This window comes from Mycetomoellerius zeteki, unplaced genomic scaffold (assembly GCF_001594055.1).
Source record: "Mycetomoellerius zeteki isolate Tzet28-1 unplaced genomic scaffold, Tzet1.0 scaffold122, whole genome shotgun sequence".
Taxonomy (NCBI): Eukaryota; Metazoa; Arthropoda; class Insecta; order Hymenoptera; family Formicidae; genus Mycetomoellerius; species Mycetomoellerius zeteki.
In genome coordinates, this window is record NW_017256147.1 from 1,379,532 (window position 1) to 1,397,199 (window position 17,668).

The 17,668-nt window shown below is 38.2% G+C and overlaps 1 protein-coding gene across 3 annotated transcripts in view; it reads left to right on the forward strand.

The window, feature by feature from the left end:
• LOC108731252 (uncharacterized) overlaps positions 1-17,668 on the forward strand; it is a 304,231-nt gene that overhangs the window by 30,676 nt on the left and 255,887 nt on the right. For all 3 annotated transcript variants that reach the window (XM_018461481.1, XM_018461483.1, XM_018461482.1), the window contains exon 2: positions 1,364-2,242. In XM_018461481.1, coding sequence (XP_018316983.1) covers positions 1,364-2,242 — 879 coding nt within the window. The remainder of the gene's footprint in view (positions 1-1,363; positions 2,243-17,668) is intronic.

Below are 17,668 nucleotides of genomic sequence, written 5' to 3' on the forward strand. Positions count from 1 at the left end.
CATTTTGGTACCAAAAACTTGCGAGTAACAAATTCTATACATGTAAGTTTTGGTCATAACGTTGTGACGCGCGACAATGTAGTTTTGATTATTTATCGGAATTTGTTTAACAATGTGATTTTTTCGATATTTTTTTGCACTGTCCTAGAGCAACAAAAAAGCAACAAAATCTGGTGCATTTGTTTTTTTGATATCGCAGCTCTATATAAATTTTTTCATTTCGGGGGGGGTCCAGCTTTATATTAACCTGGACCCCCCCCCATTTTTTTTTATTGCTGCTAAACGGTTGGAGCAACAAAATTCGCTCTAGAGCAACTAATTAGCAACAAAAGAGCACTAAATTTTTGACCTATCGCGAATTTGATTTTCGATGGTGGGTCCAGGTTAATGGGGGTCAAATATTTTACCGTAAATACTTAGAAATTTTGAATAGATATTTTTAAAAAACTGAGCATTTTGTTTGAGTCATTAAAAAGAGAATTTGAAATAGAAATATAACATTGAAACGTTTGTTATCAATATATACATTTTTATCGATACAATCGTTATAAATATTTACAGCTGCGCATTAGACCTTGACTATTTCTTCTCTTCTTATTGCTTGCGAGGAATTGATCTCATCTTCTGGTTATTCTCATACTTGACCAATACGAGTAGGGGAGGTAGCTGGAGCACTTTATGCACATTTGTGTTTCACGCGCGCGATGACTCATGTCCTCGGAAGCGGCGCATCGTCGTATTTCAAAGAGCAGGAAACTAAGAGGTTGGCGCATTATGAAATCGAAGATATTACGGGAGGAAGTTGTATTCCCTTTGGTATTATGGGCGCATGCTTCGCGTAGCCGCGGCGTAAAATGTCATCGTTTATGCATTGCTTAGGGTTGATATTAGCTAACTGCGACATCATCGTTGTCGTCATTTCTCGTCGATGTTTATTATACCTAAACTTATTATTTTACGTGTCGCATTGCAACTAGTCGAACGATTGTTGCCGATAAAGTTGTGCCTAACCATATTGTACTATCTAATCGATCTAACAGATTATTATGAAAGCGATCGAGTGACCGGTCGCGCCATATCGTTCAACTTATGTTCGAGCTGACGCAATTCTTATCGCGCACAATCGAGTTTTTTTTTTCTATATTGATTATGTAAATTAATCAGTCGCGAAACGTGAATGTATCGTGGGAAAATTTCTGCCACCGATTTGCTAGATAATGATGTAAAAATACAACAGATTAGCGATAGACTTAACGACAATGGAGAATGCGAGCAATTAATGAATCATTTATATGAACTTAATTGATTTTATGATAATATTTGTGTATTTCTTGAGAATAACATACATTTATTGTTATAACAGGTGATACCGGCAGATCGCCGGCCGCCGGAGAAAGAAGAGACATGGACTCTGGCTGCTGATCAGCAGGATTCGTGCGTCTGTTTTGACGGTGCCGTCGATTCTAAGGTGAAAGATGCGCACAATTCCGAGAAAACACAATTGAAACCGCCTACGGAAGTAATATCAGTGGATGCGAGCGATAACGTGGACAACACCTTGCCACGCAGCCAGGAGACCAGGAAAAGTAAGACTAAGAAAGTGAAGAGCTACCTGAAGAAGTGCAAAGGCGCGCTGTCGAAAGGTGATGAGAACGTCACAGACAAGAGACGCCAGGAGAACTGCACTTCGTGGTACTTGGACGACGTTCCAACTTGCGCGAGTCAGCAGGAGGATCATGACGAACCTCCGGAGAAGTACACGGAATTCCCCGAAGAGAGACTCGAGGAGGCGGTGGAGCCTGCCGAAGATCCCGTGCCTGAAACGCTCGAGGAGAATTTCTTGAGGGACGAGAACCTTGAGGAGACTCCGCATGAAGCTCTCACCAGACTATTGGAAGAGGATCGTAGAGCCGATCTTAGCAGAAGCAAAACGTCTTTGTACGAGGACGTCAAAGACGCAAATTCGGAACAGCCCGTCTCGGACGAGAAAACTCCAACGAAGGAATCAGAGCTTTTTCGTGATGAAGAAAAAAAAGACGCGGCGATCTCACTCGAGACATTAACGACGGAAGACACAAATCTGAATAAGTGCGATTCGAGCGATACATTGATAGCAGAAGTTCCGGAAGCAACCGAGACCGCGACAGATCTCAACTCGGAATTGACGATTATTGTGAAGGAAGAGGAGGACGCACCGAAAGATCCTGCGGACGAGGAGATACTAGTTCCTGCATGCTGTGGGGTAAGTCCGTTCAAGCATTTTGAATCGATTAATGAAATTTATTATAAAATAATATCTCAGAATGGAATAAAACTTAAAGATTTTAGTCTTTGTTTCTGATAACCAAAAAATTCGATTCTTTAAACAACATAAGCTGAGTTTCTAAGAAATCGTTCGTACGTGTATAAACTGTTAGATTTTATTCGATAAAGTGTGGAATAAATCGGACGTCGTGTTTCGCGAGAGCGTTTACGGGAGAACGATCGTCGGTATAAATCATGACGAAGAAAAATAAAGCGCCGTAAATCAAAGCGAAGGAAAACGCAAGTACGCCGTATTTCTTCCTATCCGTGGAAATTACGTTTTAATCATTACTAGTAGCGCATTAAGAGCAAGAACATAAATTACGAACAGGGAAGCCTTCCTTTGCCCATACGCGGTATATGTGTTGCAATTCGCTTTACTGCTTTGCGCGCGGTAACCATAGTTGTGGTTTGTATTCAAATGGATGGACATTGTGCGCTTCTTTTAACATACATGTGTACGTTCTTTGACGGAACCGCTAGTGTCGACGCGAGATTACGGTCATCGAACGTATACGGCTTATCGAATATCAGAAAGATTTAATATTTGCAGTTATGAAGTGTTTTGTCGTTTATCTTTATAAATATTCATGTTGACAACGATTATGAAGCAACAACTATACAACAAAATTTATTAGTGAGAGATATTTATTACGCAGATGTTTGTCACAAGATGATTTGCATTATTTACTTTACATTTAGGCTTTCTCGTGTTAATTTCAGATATTTTTTATAATTCTTTTTTCTTTATTATTTTTGGCTCTGTTTTATCATTCTTGTAAAAGTGTTTCTTTTTGTATCGAATTCTTTTTTCTCCAATATCCTACTAGGACTTCAGACTTTTAGCTATCAATAAACATTGATTATATTGCTCAGTGATATCGATTTTATTCAATCAATCGTTGTGTATCATGTAGAATTTGATGTATCATGTAGGCACAAAGATCAGAATATGTCTCCTTTTATCACGTCTTGCTGGTGACAATTTGCGCGAAGAAATATGACAGCGAATATATCTGATACAGAACGTTATTTCGCCTAACGCTTATGACATCCTGATTGAAAGTTTAAGCATCTCAACTTTCTCTGCACGACCTCGTCCAGAGACATGCCCCTCGCGCCACTTGACTTATTCGCATCCATGTACATCGCATGGAACTAAAGTCACTTGTTTAATTCGCATTAATGCAATATGCATAAAATACTTATTTATTTATTAACATTTTTATTAATTTTTGCTAAAATTTAACATGACATATTAATACATTTTAATATTGGATATTAGATTACTCAGTGTTTGTATTTACACTTTCTTTCTACAGACAATTGTCATATCCATGATGTAGAAAAAAAAGAACAAAACAGTAGTAGTAGGAATACTTTACTATTGATTTTTTATGTGCCTATCTCTTTAACATTGAGATAATATCATCGTTTCATTAAAATTAATGTTATTAAGTCTTAGTATACAGATTGGGTCATTCGTATCCTAAGCGTTTCTTTTTTTTAAATACCACAAATACTTTACTAATTAATGGTTTAAGTATCGTACATACACTTTATAAAGTACGTATATGTTGGAATTATTTAATAATTTTTGTATACTTGTAAGAGTGATAAAAATTAATCGGGAACACGAACGACTCATTGTGCAGTAAAGGAAAATCATCTATTAAGAATCAATAAGCGTTATTAGACGCTCTAAAAAATTCTCAAATGTTATATTTATAAATTTACACGATAAATATATATATATGTATATATAGTGTAAATAAAATATATGTTATGAAATATATGTTATTAAAAAAGTCTAATGAAGTGAGACATTTTTAAGTATTAAAAATTGTATTAAATATAAGCAGAAATGTACAATGCTTTCCAGTACAAAAATCAATCATGTACATTATGGATATGATTATTAGTTCCATAGTACAATACATTGTTGTTTTAAAACAAACGTACCGTTTGTATAATTGGCGACTGTATCGGTCGAATCGTAATCGGCAATTTTTACTGGAAAGATCGCGAGCAGGGAAGCGCGGACTCTCTTACCCAGATACCTACATAATGTCGCTTCGTCGCGAACGGAACAAGTTCGACTTCTCGGTTGCACGGGTTAGCTTAGGTTCGCCGAGGTGCTTGTTAGGGCGGACCGGGCGAGCCGGAGGTGTGTATGGGAATTGCGGGTCGTGCTCATTAATTATATCAGACGTGATCTATCTGGACCACGGCTGTGGTTGCGCGGTCGCTGGAGAGTCACCACGTGCACTCCAATACGGGCGTCGTGCATCGGCGGCCACGCTGTTTTGCTGGAGTCTCTCAAGAGGCAGAATTGTAACAAGTCCAACTAGTACCTCTGGTTAATTTACCTTTTACATTGCCCGATCCGGTAATGTTCTCCTTTGTTTTGTACTCTTTCTTATACCGTGCCTTCATTATCAAAAATCAAATTATATATTTGAGAAATCAAACCGTATCGTACTCTCTAAATCCTTTGGAATGGAATCTTACTGTAAAGAATGAAAATTGGGTCAGTCTTGAAAAAGAGTAGTTTAATTTTCAATCTTTAAGAATGAGAGAGATTTCACACTTCAGAGTGAGATTCACTCTAAAACTTTTCGAGAGTATATGATATTTATTTAAAATGAAAAAATGACTGCTGTAACATTTTAATTTTACCGCGTATAACTGTAAGTAACAGTTAGATTTCCAGACACACACGATTCTATACGTTCGAAATCGATCATCTGACGTTTGGCTACAATTCAAAGTAATCAGTAATCATCTACATATAGCGGGACCCGGTTTTACTGGCGGGCGAGCTGACGCGCCTCGCGGAAGTCCCATGGGTGCGTGCGAGTTTATTCCACTTGTCTCTAGACGAGCGACAGAGAAGTCTCGAGGCGGTGTATAGCGGAGCTCCGTGAGTGAGCACCAAGTGGTATCCGCGCAGTGGTTGCGTTTACACCAACATTAGCTCGGGCGCGAGTTGACGTTCGTCGTGTCCACGAATACGCGGCGTACGCATACACGCCATGCAAGTACATACGCTCGCAAGCGGCGTGTGTACGCACACGTACATTACAGGGAGGAGTGAATCTGGCCGGTCGACCGGTGTCGATCGCCGCTGAAACGCTACCCGATCATCAGTCGAGAAAGTGTAGCTGCGGAAAATGATTACCCGCGCGCCGCGCCAGTTGTGCTCGCTGCGCACACCCGCTTTCCTCCGTCTTTTTGTCGAGTCCTCACTCTGTTACTCTCCTTTCGCTCCTCCTTTCGCTCTATTCCTTCTTGCGAGAGAGCCTCTCCTTTAAAACACGCATCTATACGGAGTGTCTTGACATTTGCGATATATATCCTGATGATGGCTCTTCAAGTTTATTGGGGAAACGAAGATTTCTTTTTAAAACTTGATGAGAGACTGCAACTTTTTTTTGTATTAAATATCTTGAAAAGTAAGTTGCTCGAGAATAATTTTTGTAATCCATTGGTACTTGTTTACCCTTGAAGTTTGATCACTAGTATTCTTTAAATTTCTTTAAGAGTTTTCAAGAAGTTTGAAAATTATGCTTTTATGTTAAAGAAACTATTTTTTTCATTTGATATTTGGTATTCACTATTAATCTATTCAATACTAAGTTCGCAACACCCCGTATATCTACGTTCCATTACCTTCACATCGGATTATAGATTAAACCGCACCTCCAGCGTAGACGCACAGAAAACGATAAGCGGAGAATACGGCGCGGGATTTATTGTAATTGGCGGTAATGACGGTTTTACGCCGCCGCCGCCGCCGCCGCCGCCACCAACAACCACTATACTCTTCTCTTAGCTATGCTCTTCGTCAATATGTACGGTCGTAAGTCAGGAAAACCGATTGCGAACGCACGCGCTCGCACTCATACTTGATAGGCTTTAAAGTTAGAAAGGGTAGATACCGTTGCTCTTTGCGCATTCTAGCGAATCTAACAAAGCTACATAACACTTGAAGGATAAGTAGAGTTAACGTGGATTATTTAAATAGTATATATTTTCTGAAACGATTCCTTCGTGGATTGACGGATGAGAGATGGATCTTTTTGTAAAATTATTTTGCCATGAAGAAAAAAAGGATGCTTCTATTGCTACAGGAAAGTCAAGGATCACTTAAAGTGTCGTTTATGAGACATTTAAAACATTTTAATCTATAGCTTTAATATCTCAATAGTTTCCGAACAAGTATTTATTAAAAATCGATTCTATTTTAATTAATTTATTTATTTATTAACTTATAATAGAAAAGATATAATTTAGCATTTTTGAAATATTTTGATAAACTCTCCTTTAACTCTTTTCGTTAAAATCTGTTCGCTGTTAAAATTTCGTGAAACAAAGTGCGATATCGAAATCTTTCATACTTGGCAACATCACTTGCAGAAAATTATAGTAATATTTTTTTTGTCATCCAAATCACAAGGTATATTTTTACAAGGGTTCTACGTCTCGAAAACAAGGAAGGTGAAGATCGTGACAACTTTTTTACGTGATATTTCGTTCGCCAAGGCAAAGGTAATGTACCACAAACCGATATAGGTTTACTGAGTCTCTTCTCGTGCTCTCCAAGTCTCCATCGTTGTTGTTGTTGTTGTGTTTTTTTCCCTCCCCCTCCCTCTCCCTGATAATTTAGCACGGCGTTTATGTTCATCTGTGAAAGATGGATTGTCCTCTCGCAGAAAAATAAGGATGAGAGTGAGGGGAAGAAGGAGAAACAGGTTACAGGAGGAAAAAAATAACATGTAGTGCATCCTTCTTTGTCATCCAAAATCCTTTTTATGCTGTCTTTTTTTATTAACCCTCAACCTCATAAATCTCGTCTTCTAACCACACCAGAATTAATATCTTATTTTTTTCTCACCTTGTAATATGCTTATATCTCGCAATATCCAATTTCACAATTTTCGATGTTGGATTTTATTACGAATTGCATATGCTATTTATACTAAACTGTGCGTGTGTAATATTTAAAAGATAAATTTATATCTAAATAATATACGATATATGTATTTAGATCAGTACAAATTGTTAAGCACAAATAAATTTATATATATCCCTCCGTCTGCAATCTGGGTTTTTTGGCATAAGCGAAATTTCATTTTTGCTTTAATTTCAATTTTTATTAAATAAAGATTTTAACATTTAAGTTAAAAAATTATTTGATAAAATAATAAAGGTTGAAAATTCGGTTTTTTAAAAATACCTAGAATAGTAAAAATAATTAGACTGGACAAAAATCCATGTTGCAGATGAAAGGATGTTTATAAAAAGTACATCCGATACTTTTGTAGACTATTCATTCTAATATTAACAGCAAGTGTTTGTTCATTGCTTACTCAAAACAGATTAGAGTCTATGATTTCCAAAGAAGTCGGACGAGGTTTGACCGAGTTTCTCTTTAGCTTCTTTTATTTCGACGTTCCGACGACGAGGTGTAAGGGTCAAATAAAGAGTCATTCTCTTATTGAACCGTGGCTCGGTTCTCGCCGGGGCTGCGATCGAATCGCATGGTGCGCGAGTCTCTCGAGAGCGACAGGCCGAACCGGGATTATTCCGCGTGACTTCCGATCGGTATATAGTTTAGCGGGCCATTCTTTCCTCCCAGTGACTTTCGCTGCAGCGCGGTGAGGAACGGAGATCGCAGAGAGTGCCGATGTCTTCCTGACGATCGCAGCCCGGGGCGCGACGATAATAAGGTGTCAACGTTCGCGCACTCTGGTGCATATCGGGCCCCTGATGTCGGATGATTTCCGGGTTATGTTCGTGCGTACCCAAAGGGGCTCGCTTGTTCTCTTTGTAATTGCAGAATCATGCCGCGACAGGCGCGGACACGGGGCGAACAAATAATTGATAAACTCGCTAGAATCGAAAGTCATAACAATTGGACTAACATTATTTCTTGCATCGTAAAGTAATGGATTTTTTAAATATAAGCTATTACCTAAATCTTAAGTTGTAAGAAATTGACCAATCATGGTCAATTATTATAGTTCTCACATTCGACTGTGATTGGTCAATTTCTTACGGCTTAAGATTCAAAGCTTAGGTAATGGCTTATTGTAGAAAGCCTATAAAGGATATGTATCCATTTCTACTAATGTAGATTAATTTTAATCTCGATTTAACTTACTTTTTATCTTCTTGTCTTGTCTAGTTCTAAGAATTAGAAAAAAATGAAAAGTAATTTAAACTGAGATTAAAATTAATCTACATTGGAAAAAATAATAAGCTACAATATTACAGTATCACTAATTGTAAGTTTTTTCTCCAATTAATAGAAGACTACTATAATCGAAAAGTATTTTTCCTGTAACTCATAAAATATGGGATTTGTTGTTTTAGAAATAAATACGAATCGTCTATCGCAAGATCGAAGCACATGATTAGCGACCGGTGGGACGCGTTTACTTCTTTCCACTTGGCGATTAGTTGCATAAGACATCCTTGCAATTACGTTTATGCGCGATTTGCGCGGCGGTGCGAAAACAACGAAAGCCAATGAACTTTCTCGAAACGGCTGCGTGCTCTCGTCATTAATATTGTCCGACTGCGGAACAGCAACATTCGATACCTACCACTTTAAACGTATACGATTACAATCCTCGCTACGGTACCCGACTACCGTTAAATATATGTTTTACATCGTGTTTGTGCCTCGGCTCGAGTCGAATCAGGGAGGCAGCGAGTGTTACGTGTTTCACATCGTGTTCAACGTGCTGCGCCGGTTAGAGCGGCTGGTTCGGGATCGACTTTCAAGGTCGCGAGCTTTTCCTGTTTTGACGGCAAGCTAGAAGAGGAGTAATAACCAATTAAAATTTCGCGGTTTGTCGTTTTCGTATTCATGATACGTATTATAGCGACTTTGCGGCTTACCGCACGCGGCCATATTACAATTGATTCCGCTTGACCGACCGCGTCTTTTCTTTCCGATTAACCGAGAGCGCGCTGCGAATGTAACCTTATCCATTGATGTATGTCTTTTATCTTGCATCTTTATCGGAGTTGTGCGCTCATTAAATATACCAATGCATTGTTCAATTTTTATCTTATCTAAAAGGTAACGTGTGCTGTACATATATTTTGCTAATAGAGATAAGAATCAAGATGATAAAAAAATTTTTATTTATATATATATCAGCGATATTTCCTTACTTTTGAGACTTAAAAATTCAATCGATTCAAATTTAAATAAATATTTTTGTTACTTTTTTGTGTCACATACTGATCGAATTATTCGCGCGAATCAATTCATTTGTTATAAGTATTCGTCGCACGGCTCTAAAAGGAGGACGTGTCGCTCGCGCCAGTCTGGACGTTTCTCTCAGGCTAAGCGACAGCACGATCCATCGATTTCCCGGCGTTGCAGTCCCAGGCGGGGATCGAAAACTGATCGGTTCGCCCGTTAGCGCCCCTGCTCTGACAGATGAGAATCGTCTGGGACGTGTTCAGCGGGAGAAAGTGATTTGACAGCGGACGTCTCTCGTCGTAGCGCGGATCTCTCGTGATGGTCGTGATACGACGATATCTTCCAAGCAACATCCGATCTCGTATACGCCGTGCCGCCGCCGCGTGTCACTGCCGCGCGTCGAGCGGGTCACGTTTCCGGTAATTAATGGCTCGCGTCATCGTCGAGGTCGGGGCAAACGGTTACATCTGTCGGATGGATTGTTCGTTGCATGCGAATGCGGACCTCCGATGTGAGCGAATTGCAAGGGAATGGCCCGTGCGATACATGAGTTCCATTCGGTCTCTCGAAGATTTCCCTCGTGAGAAACTCCGAATGGAGATCGTAAAATCAAACTCGAAGCAAGATAGTATTTTAAAATGCATGGAAATCACTTGTGTGTGCATAGACAAGCAATATTTTCTTTGCTTCCTTCCTCTGGATAATCAAAGTAATATATTTTCGACATGTTCTTGTGTAAACTTTAAATGTGAAAACAAGATATTTGTCTGATTGATGCTGAGTTCGCTTTGGGCGCTAGCACGTTATAAGCTTCTTTCTATCTTTATCGCTCATTGTATGCGGAAGGAAGATAAAATGAAATTTACAGCGCGTGAGCGCCCAAAGCTTAAGTTGATTATACAAGATATTGTCATAATAATTGATTTAAAGAGGAGAAAGCTATGATTATGATGAAGTTTAGAGAATAATCAATTCCAATCTTTTCTTTATATTGGTATAATTTATTAATTAATCAGTCTTTACATAACAGCATGTGTTGCATAGTGTATATACATTTAGGTATAAGAACATAAGAAGGATATACTATATAGAGCCTTGGTTTTGTTACCATCTCTAATACAAGTTGGTGAGTCTTTATGGTATGTGGTATTACTTACACATTCCGAAAGACTGCAGTATACGATCGATTAATGTCCGGTAGCAAGACTTCATTTCTTCAAGATCGCGCGTGTATCACAATGAAGAATAGCTCCGCATTTGGGGCAAACCTTGCATGATTCTATTTTCATGTTCCGTACGCGTGCAACGTGCTTGGCCTATATTCTAGCGTTACGATGCATGTATTACGAGTGATCGATCGCTAGTACCTTGCGCGGTGTTTCACAACGTAAACTACGTCACCTTTATAATTCTTCAGCGTAATTACAATCGAGTTACGTTTGATTTGTGCTTACTAATTGAATTAATCATTTCTAACCTTCTGTGAGAGAAACTTAATGAATCGCGTCATGAAACATGTGTTATTAACCTAAGGTAAGGAATTTCAAATATATGTACCTTAAAATATACAGTTAAAATAATAAGTTTAAGTTTGTATTTTTTATTTTAATTGAAACTATATTACAAATTTTATTACGCTACATTCGCTATTTTCATGTCTTTTATTCCAATCTTTTCGGGAATTTCGTTCTCCTATTGTTATTTTTTAAGTAAGTTTTATAATATTTTATTCATTTTTGTTTTTTTTTTTTCTAAAGAGAGGCAAATAGTTAATTGACATCAAAATTTATGAAAATAATTTCTCATGGAATATTCTGTATATAAGTATGCAGATGACGAATTGAAAAGAATAGGAAAGAGTTTTATAGGAATTATTTTTTTATCTGCGCATAGTGCTCATAGTGATTCTGTGACAGATTAAATTGAGAGAAATGAATAACTATAATTTTTACAAAAACTGTTTTATTTTTTAATTAAAAAATTGTGTTATTCCAAGTTTTGTAATTCACATATTAATTAAATTATGATTTTCATACAAAATATTTCTCTTAATACACGAACCTCTCGAAACACATTGAGTCTACATCATAGAAGTCTCAATCAACTGGCGATCGTGAGTGCAATGTCAACGCCGGTATCATATCAATGGTAACTTGTTCGTATAGCATTGAAAATCACAGGCTCGGCCCTTGCACGGGTATTAGGTAATAGCCGGTCATTATTGGCGTGACGTGAGTGTCCCCGAGGGTCGCGCCTTCCAACGTCGGCTGTACAGACGCCGCAACCGTGTGCGCCTCGTTCCTCTCCTTTCTTTTTTTTTTTTTGCCGATGTTGATCACACCCAGACCTCGCGACCCACATCCCACGCTTGGAGCACACGTCGAGGCTCCTCTTCCGCCACGAAGATGACATTTTCCACATCGTAGCCACGTCCTAGACCCCCTCGCCCGCGACTCTATCGCTCGACACGGGCACGACAGGATCGTGCGCCGTCCGCGTGCTCTCGCGTGTACCGTACGTACCGTGTACGGTCTCGCGCACTATCTCCGTACGTTGTGACAAATTTATGGCGCTGACTCCGCCGTTATGATTGAAGTTCACGGGATGTAACCCGATGGAGAAGGGCCTGGTAACGCGGAAAGACGCGCCGTTATTGCGCCGCGAGGAAAGTGGAACAGTGTATTTATCTTCATGATACAAAGGGTTGCCGATACCGCTCAACGATGATCAGCGGATAGGATTAAACTTTAATTTTGCTGAAGAATTTCGCAAGATAATGAACGTGCGACGTTTTCTCGGAATCGAAATATTTTTTATCGAGCAAAATTATTTTAATTTGTAAATTCTTCCAAAAGAATTTTTAATTTTGAAATCGATTTAAAAAATTTTTTATATCTTAAGGTAAATAAGGATAATGAAAAAAGATTCACTTGATTTTTTTCCCGATCTAAGATACCTTTGTAAGATATGCCTGCCTTTTTTTGCGTTCGTGACCGGTAGAAAGTACCTGGCAGCAAGTTGATCGCACCTTAGCGGTTTCTTTGGCAAAGAAAGCCGAACGTGCGGTCGAGACGCGAAGGGTCGCTCGAAAGTCCGCGGAGGTGGTGGACGAAGAAGAAGATGAGCAACGGGAAGATGGGAAAGGAATAAGACGACGAGAAAGAGGGATCGTTGCCGCGTTAGCAACGCTTGTAGTCCGTCAAGCATCGCGACGCTGGATGTCTCTCTTCATTAAAGTCCGCTCTGGCATCCTGGTGTGTCGGAACGTTCACCTGGACGGCTCAATCGGGTCCTGGAACGACGGGAGGATATCACATCCTCCTCCCGCATCATCTCCTCCTTCTTCATCCAGCTACTAGCGGGTCCTCTCTTCTAGACGCGAAAGCTCCCGATAGTTGGCGTTCTTCGAGGTCATGTCGGTATCTGGCACCGCAATTAAAGGTCATCTCTCAAGTCGCGGAGAAACGCTATGCTAGCAACAAGACTCAAGCTTGATTCTTAAAATTCTCGAGCATTGCGTTAAGTTTTCCTCTATGATTTGACCTTTATCTCGTCTACAATTCATCGATCATCAAGTTAGAATATTAACCCTCCACCGGTAATGTTGGACTTTAAAGGTACAGTCAATTTTTTTAAAATTGTGTATATTTTGGTAAAAAAATTTAAGTCTGTAAAAAGTAAGTAAAATATAATCTACTTCTATGACAGAAAAAACTCGCGCGCGCGCGTTGTTAACATTTTCATAAATATGTAAGAATTTTTTTAAATTTTTATACAGTCCGGAACAATATAAAAATCTATACTGATATTTGAAGACCCAAATTATGAATAGAAGTTTTACATTTACGACGGAGGGTTAAAAAAATATTAATATCAATATCAATGACATGCAAATTTTATTGATAATTAATAATATTTTATGATAAAAATCCTGTAACTTTGTAAAATTTTCGAATTAAAACAAATATTTTAGAAACGTATTAAGACCTCAAACTTTAAGAAAACGATAGAAAACAAGTAAAAAATTGATTTTGCAAAAAAATTTTTAGGTATTTAAAAAGATACTTGTTATACATTTTTTACTATTAGAATATAGTGTATTTTATTGATTTGATTATTGACGTGATCAATGTATAAAAAACTGTTTTCTTTGATTTCCTCTGCTGTTAAAATTCCGGATAAATATTTTCGCGTTGTTAAAAGCTTTGGATAGATTTTCGCGCTGATATACGCTATGTAGCAGTCTGATGAATCAAGTCTTATGATGAAATAGGAACTAAGCCACAGTGCGACATGTAAGTAGATACACGATACCATTCGGATCATCAGATGAATAGCAAGAAAAGATAATTGCTAGCAGAGAACCTACACGTTCCTGTCTCTTGCCGACTCCGCGCATGCCACTCGTTGCTCAATATTTACTTACTATAATCAGATAGCACTTGTGATGTGTAATTACAAGTACAAGCAATTTTAATTGATGGTTTTTTTTTTACAGAAAGTTGAATATGTCATATTATTATATTTCAAAAATATTTTTAATATATCAAGCGATATTTAGTCATTGACAAAATTTTCTTTCTATCTATTCTATTGATGTATTTTACAATTCTACGTTATGTAAAATGGTTTTGACCATTTAAAACCGAGGACCTATATATGCAATTAATATTTTATTCTTTACAATTTTTAACTCATTTACTCGATACCACAATTTGTTTTTACACTTTCCTGAGAATCGATACATTTTACATAAATCTCTTTAAACTATAATATTAAAGTCCTATTTAAATTGTTTACTTGACTAATTTAATCGAGATATTATATAGAATGATTAATGAAATATATAATTTGTAATAATTTAGCATTAAATTCTAAAAGATTTTTATGTGAAATTGGATTAAAAGCCATCACATAAAAAGTAATATCTTATTTTAAAAATAGGAATGAAATTTAATCACTATTATGAACTTCATGTAAGGTTGTCTCGTGATATTAGTTCCAGCCGGACCGTGGTCGTTCATAGCGTGCGTAATAATATGTCAGTCGGATGTGGTTGTCTTTTTAGAATGAAAGAGTTAAACGAGATACGACAGGAGCGCGACCGCGTTGTAATTTCATGATTCATCGGCAGTAGTCGACCGGTAGATGCGCGGTTGGATTCCGCATAGATGATTACTTTGTGAGGTATGATATCGCTTCGACTGCAAATGTCTTCAAGGAGCTATACTTTATCGTAAAGGCACGTGGGCGCTAATATGCTGAGAAATGCATCGAATATATTCGCAAGGCGAAAGGCGAATATAATTATACTTGACATTCTTAACTCTATTCCGCAATTAATTTCCTTTTATATTGATAAAAATATATCGTTTACGTATAAAATTATATAGTAATACTGTATGTGTTAATTTCATAGTATTTGCAATCCAAATATGCAAAGTCTAGAATTTTTAGTTTAATTTTAATGACAGGTTTTTGTAGTTAATGTAAAATTGATTTTTATTGTAAGTAGAACTTTGAACAGAACACAAAAAAATTTTATTATTGCTTATCCTCTTTTCTTTCGCCAGTATTCACTTTCTAAGGTTGGTCCAGTCTCATTCTAGAAATGGCAATGAAAACGCAACTATTCACACCGACCTATTTAAATTCGCAAACTAATATGTTAAAGGCCGTTCTCGCCTTTCGTTTCTGTTGTGTCTATTCTCATTTGCATGGCATTAGCCCCTTAAGGGAGTATACTACGACGAGGGAGAAAACGAGTACGCGTACCCACCCACGCTGTTGGCTATATCGACCATTCGGTCGGGTTTTGTTGCAAAAGGCACCGCGTCGTCAATCTCTCGAAAAAGCATATGACTGAACACGCTCACTATGCTGTCCGATGGAGCAACACGCGCGACAGTCCGTGTACGTTTAACGTTAAATGCGGCTGTCTGATTCTCGTTGCCGTAAGCAATCCCCCGTATTAGTCAAGCGAATGTCAGACTCGGACAGCAACGTTTAACGCGGTGAAAACATGGATCTATATGCTCGGCGCACTTTTAATGTTTTATCAGTTATTACATTAATCTGTAGTTAAAATGCTCAGTATATGAAATCATGCAACAAATTTCTATAACGACGTGCTCGTATTTGCTTTTTTCTTCTCGATTAGTCTCAGGATTGATTTCACTGATCTCGATTAACGATGTAGCCCAACGTGATGCTGACCGCCAACGCGCCGCGAGCGAAAAGCTCTCTGGAACGATCGCCGACATTGACGAAATCAATCGCATCTAGGCGTTTAACGGCCGCCATAAATCAGGACTTAATCGCATACTAATCGCAGCGTCCGCAGGGGTGAGAGTAGATTCTCGCTTTCATGCGAGGCGAGATCTCGCGCTTTTTTCCTCAAAGTCGATTGGCCGTTTGCACAGCCGAAGTCATTAGCGACGACAGGTTCATATAACGCCGTCGTGTTGGGGATTATAAATTCCAGAGTGAAACTACAGTTAGCACCGATTAAAGAGACAGGAGGGAGGCGCATTCCTCTTCGCGAGATGTTTCTATTCTCACGCGTCCCCGACGTTCTTCGTTCATTTCGCTCTTCAATGTACAATGTAATACCATCGGAGTCGCTCGCTAACGTAATGTGCTCCATTACTCAGTTTTACAAAGATCGACGCGCGATTGTCGTGCCGATCCTTAACGTGTACGTATGCGCTGCTACTGGTTACTGTGATACGAAATATTGCCGTCACGAGGAGACCAGCTCGCAGCCTTAAAACATGACGCGCGAGAATGATTGCTTCGCTTTGTTATTAAGGGTTGTAACAGTAACAAGAAATCGCGTTGTTGCGTGTCACTTACAAAGAAACGACAACCTTCGTCTTTAATAACTGGTTAAATAGCGTAATATTGAATTAGACTTTCTTCATTTTCTAATCTTCACATTGAAAGAAAAAAATAGTTCTGGTAACTATAAATTGACAACTCTAAAATTTAAGTACCTGCAACTAGTTTTGTAAAGTAATAAGAACTAAAGTAATTGAATATTATAAAAAATGTAATAGTGCTATAAAAGTATTTCGTACTACTTTAGTTTTTATTATTTTGTAAAATTAATTGCAGGTACTTAAATTTATCAATTTACAGTTGCCAAAACTATTTTCTTTCTCTCAGTGCCATATATATAATAGAACTGTTTATTTTAAAGCATTCTTCCTGAAATAGTAAACCTTTGCTTCTTTGATTTTAAGGGTGTTGATTAATTATCTTTCACAAGATAATTATACGCGTTGATAGGCACGCTCAGAACTCGAGACATACCGCATGGATGGTGGTCTCGCTTAATTATTCGCGCGAATGAGCTCTCTTGAGCTACCCGTTCCTTTTTCATGATGTGTTCGCGTTCGTTACCAGGTGTAATATGTCGTAAATGGGCGTGCCGACAGAGAAAGAGAGACGAAAAGAAAGAGAGAAAGGACGAGTCGGCAAATGAATTGAAATTCCGATTGAGCGATCGTCATCCTTCTGTTTCTGTCGCAAGGCATAACGAACGTGGAGTGACGTTATTTTTTTCGTACAACACTTTGTATGTCTTCGTGGAGACTTGCTTTGTTTAGAAATGACTGATGTCATCGACTGTAAATGCGTCAAAGAAAGATATGCCGGGAAGAAAGAAATCCCTCTGACTTTCTACCGTGCGTGCAATTGTTTGTTGAGAAAAGGGAGGGACAAGGCAATACTTATAGAATATTTTGCAGAGTAACAATCGAAATATAATTCGTGTCATAATAATGTTATCTATCAGGGAAGCTAATAACATCTCAATCTCAATACAAGGATGTGAGATAAATGCAGTAGTACAAAATATTTTTAATATGTTTTCGTTTAGTAAAAATATAATATTGAAAAGATATCGCGATTAGAATCATCGATGGTGTTAACTTTCTCGTCGATGCGGAAGCGTTTGGACAGGGAAAGTTGTAATATGCTGTTGATGAATTTCTTGTGTTAAATTTTGATCGAGACGATCGAGATTGTCAGGCAATATTTCGATTTCATCAAAGGTATCTTGCCACACACAAAAGTGGTTGTTGCTCTTATGACAAAGCAATCCTAATGAAAGATGATCTTTCTGTCGCAATTGAGCGT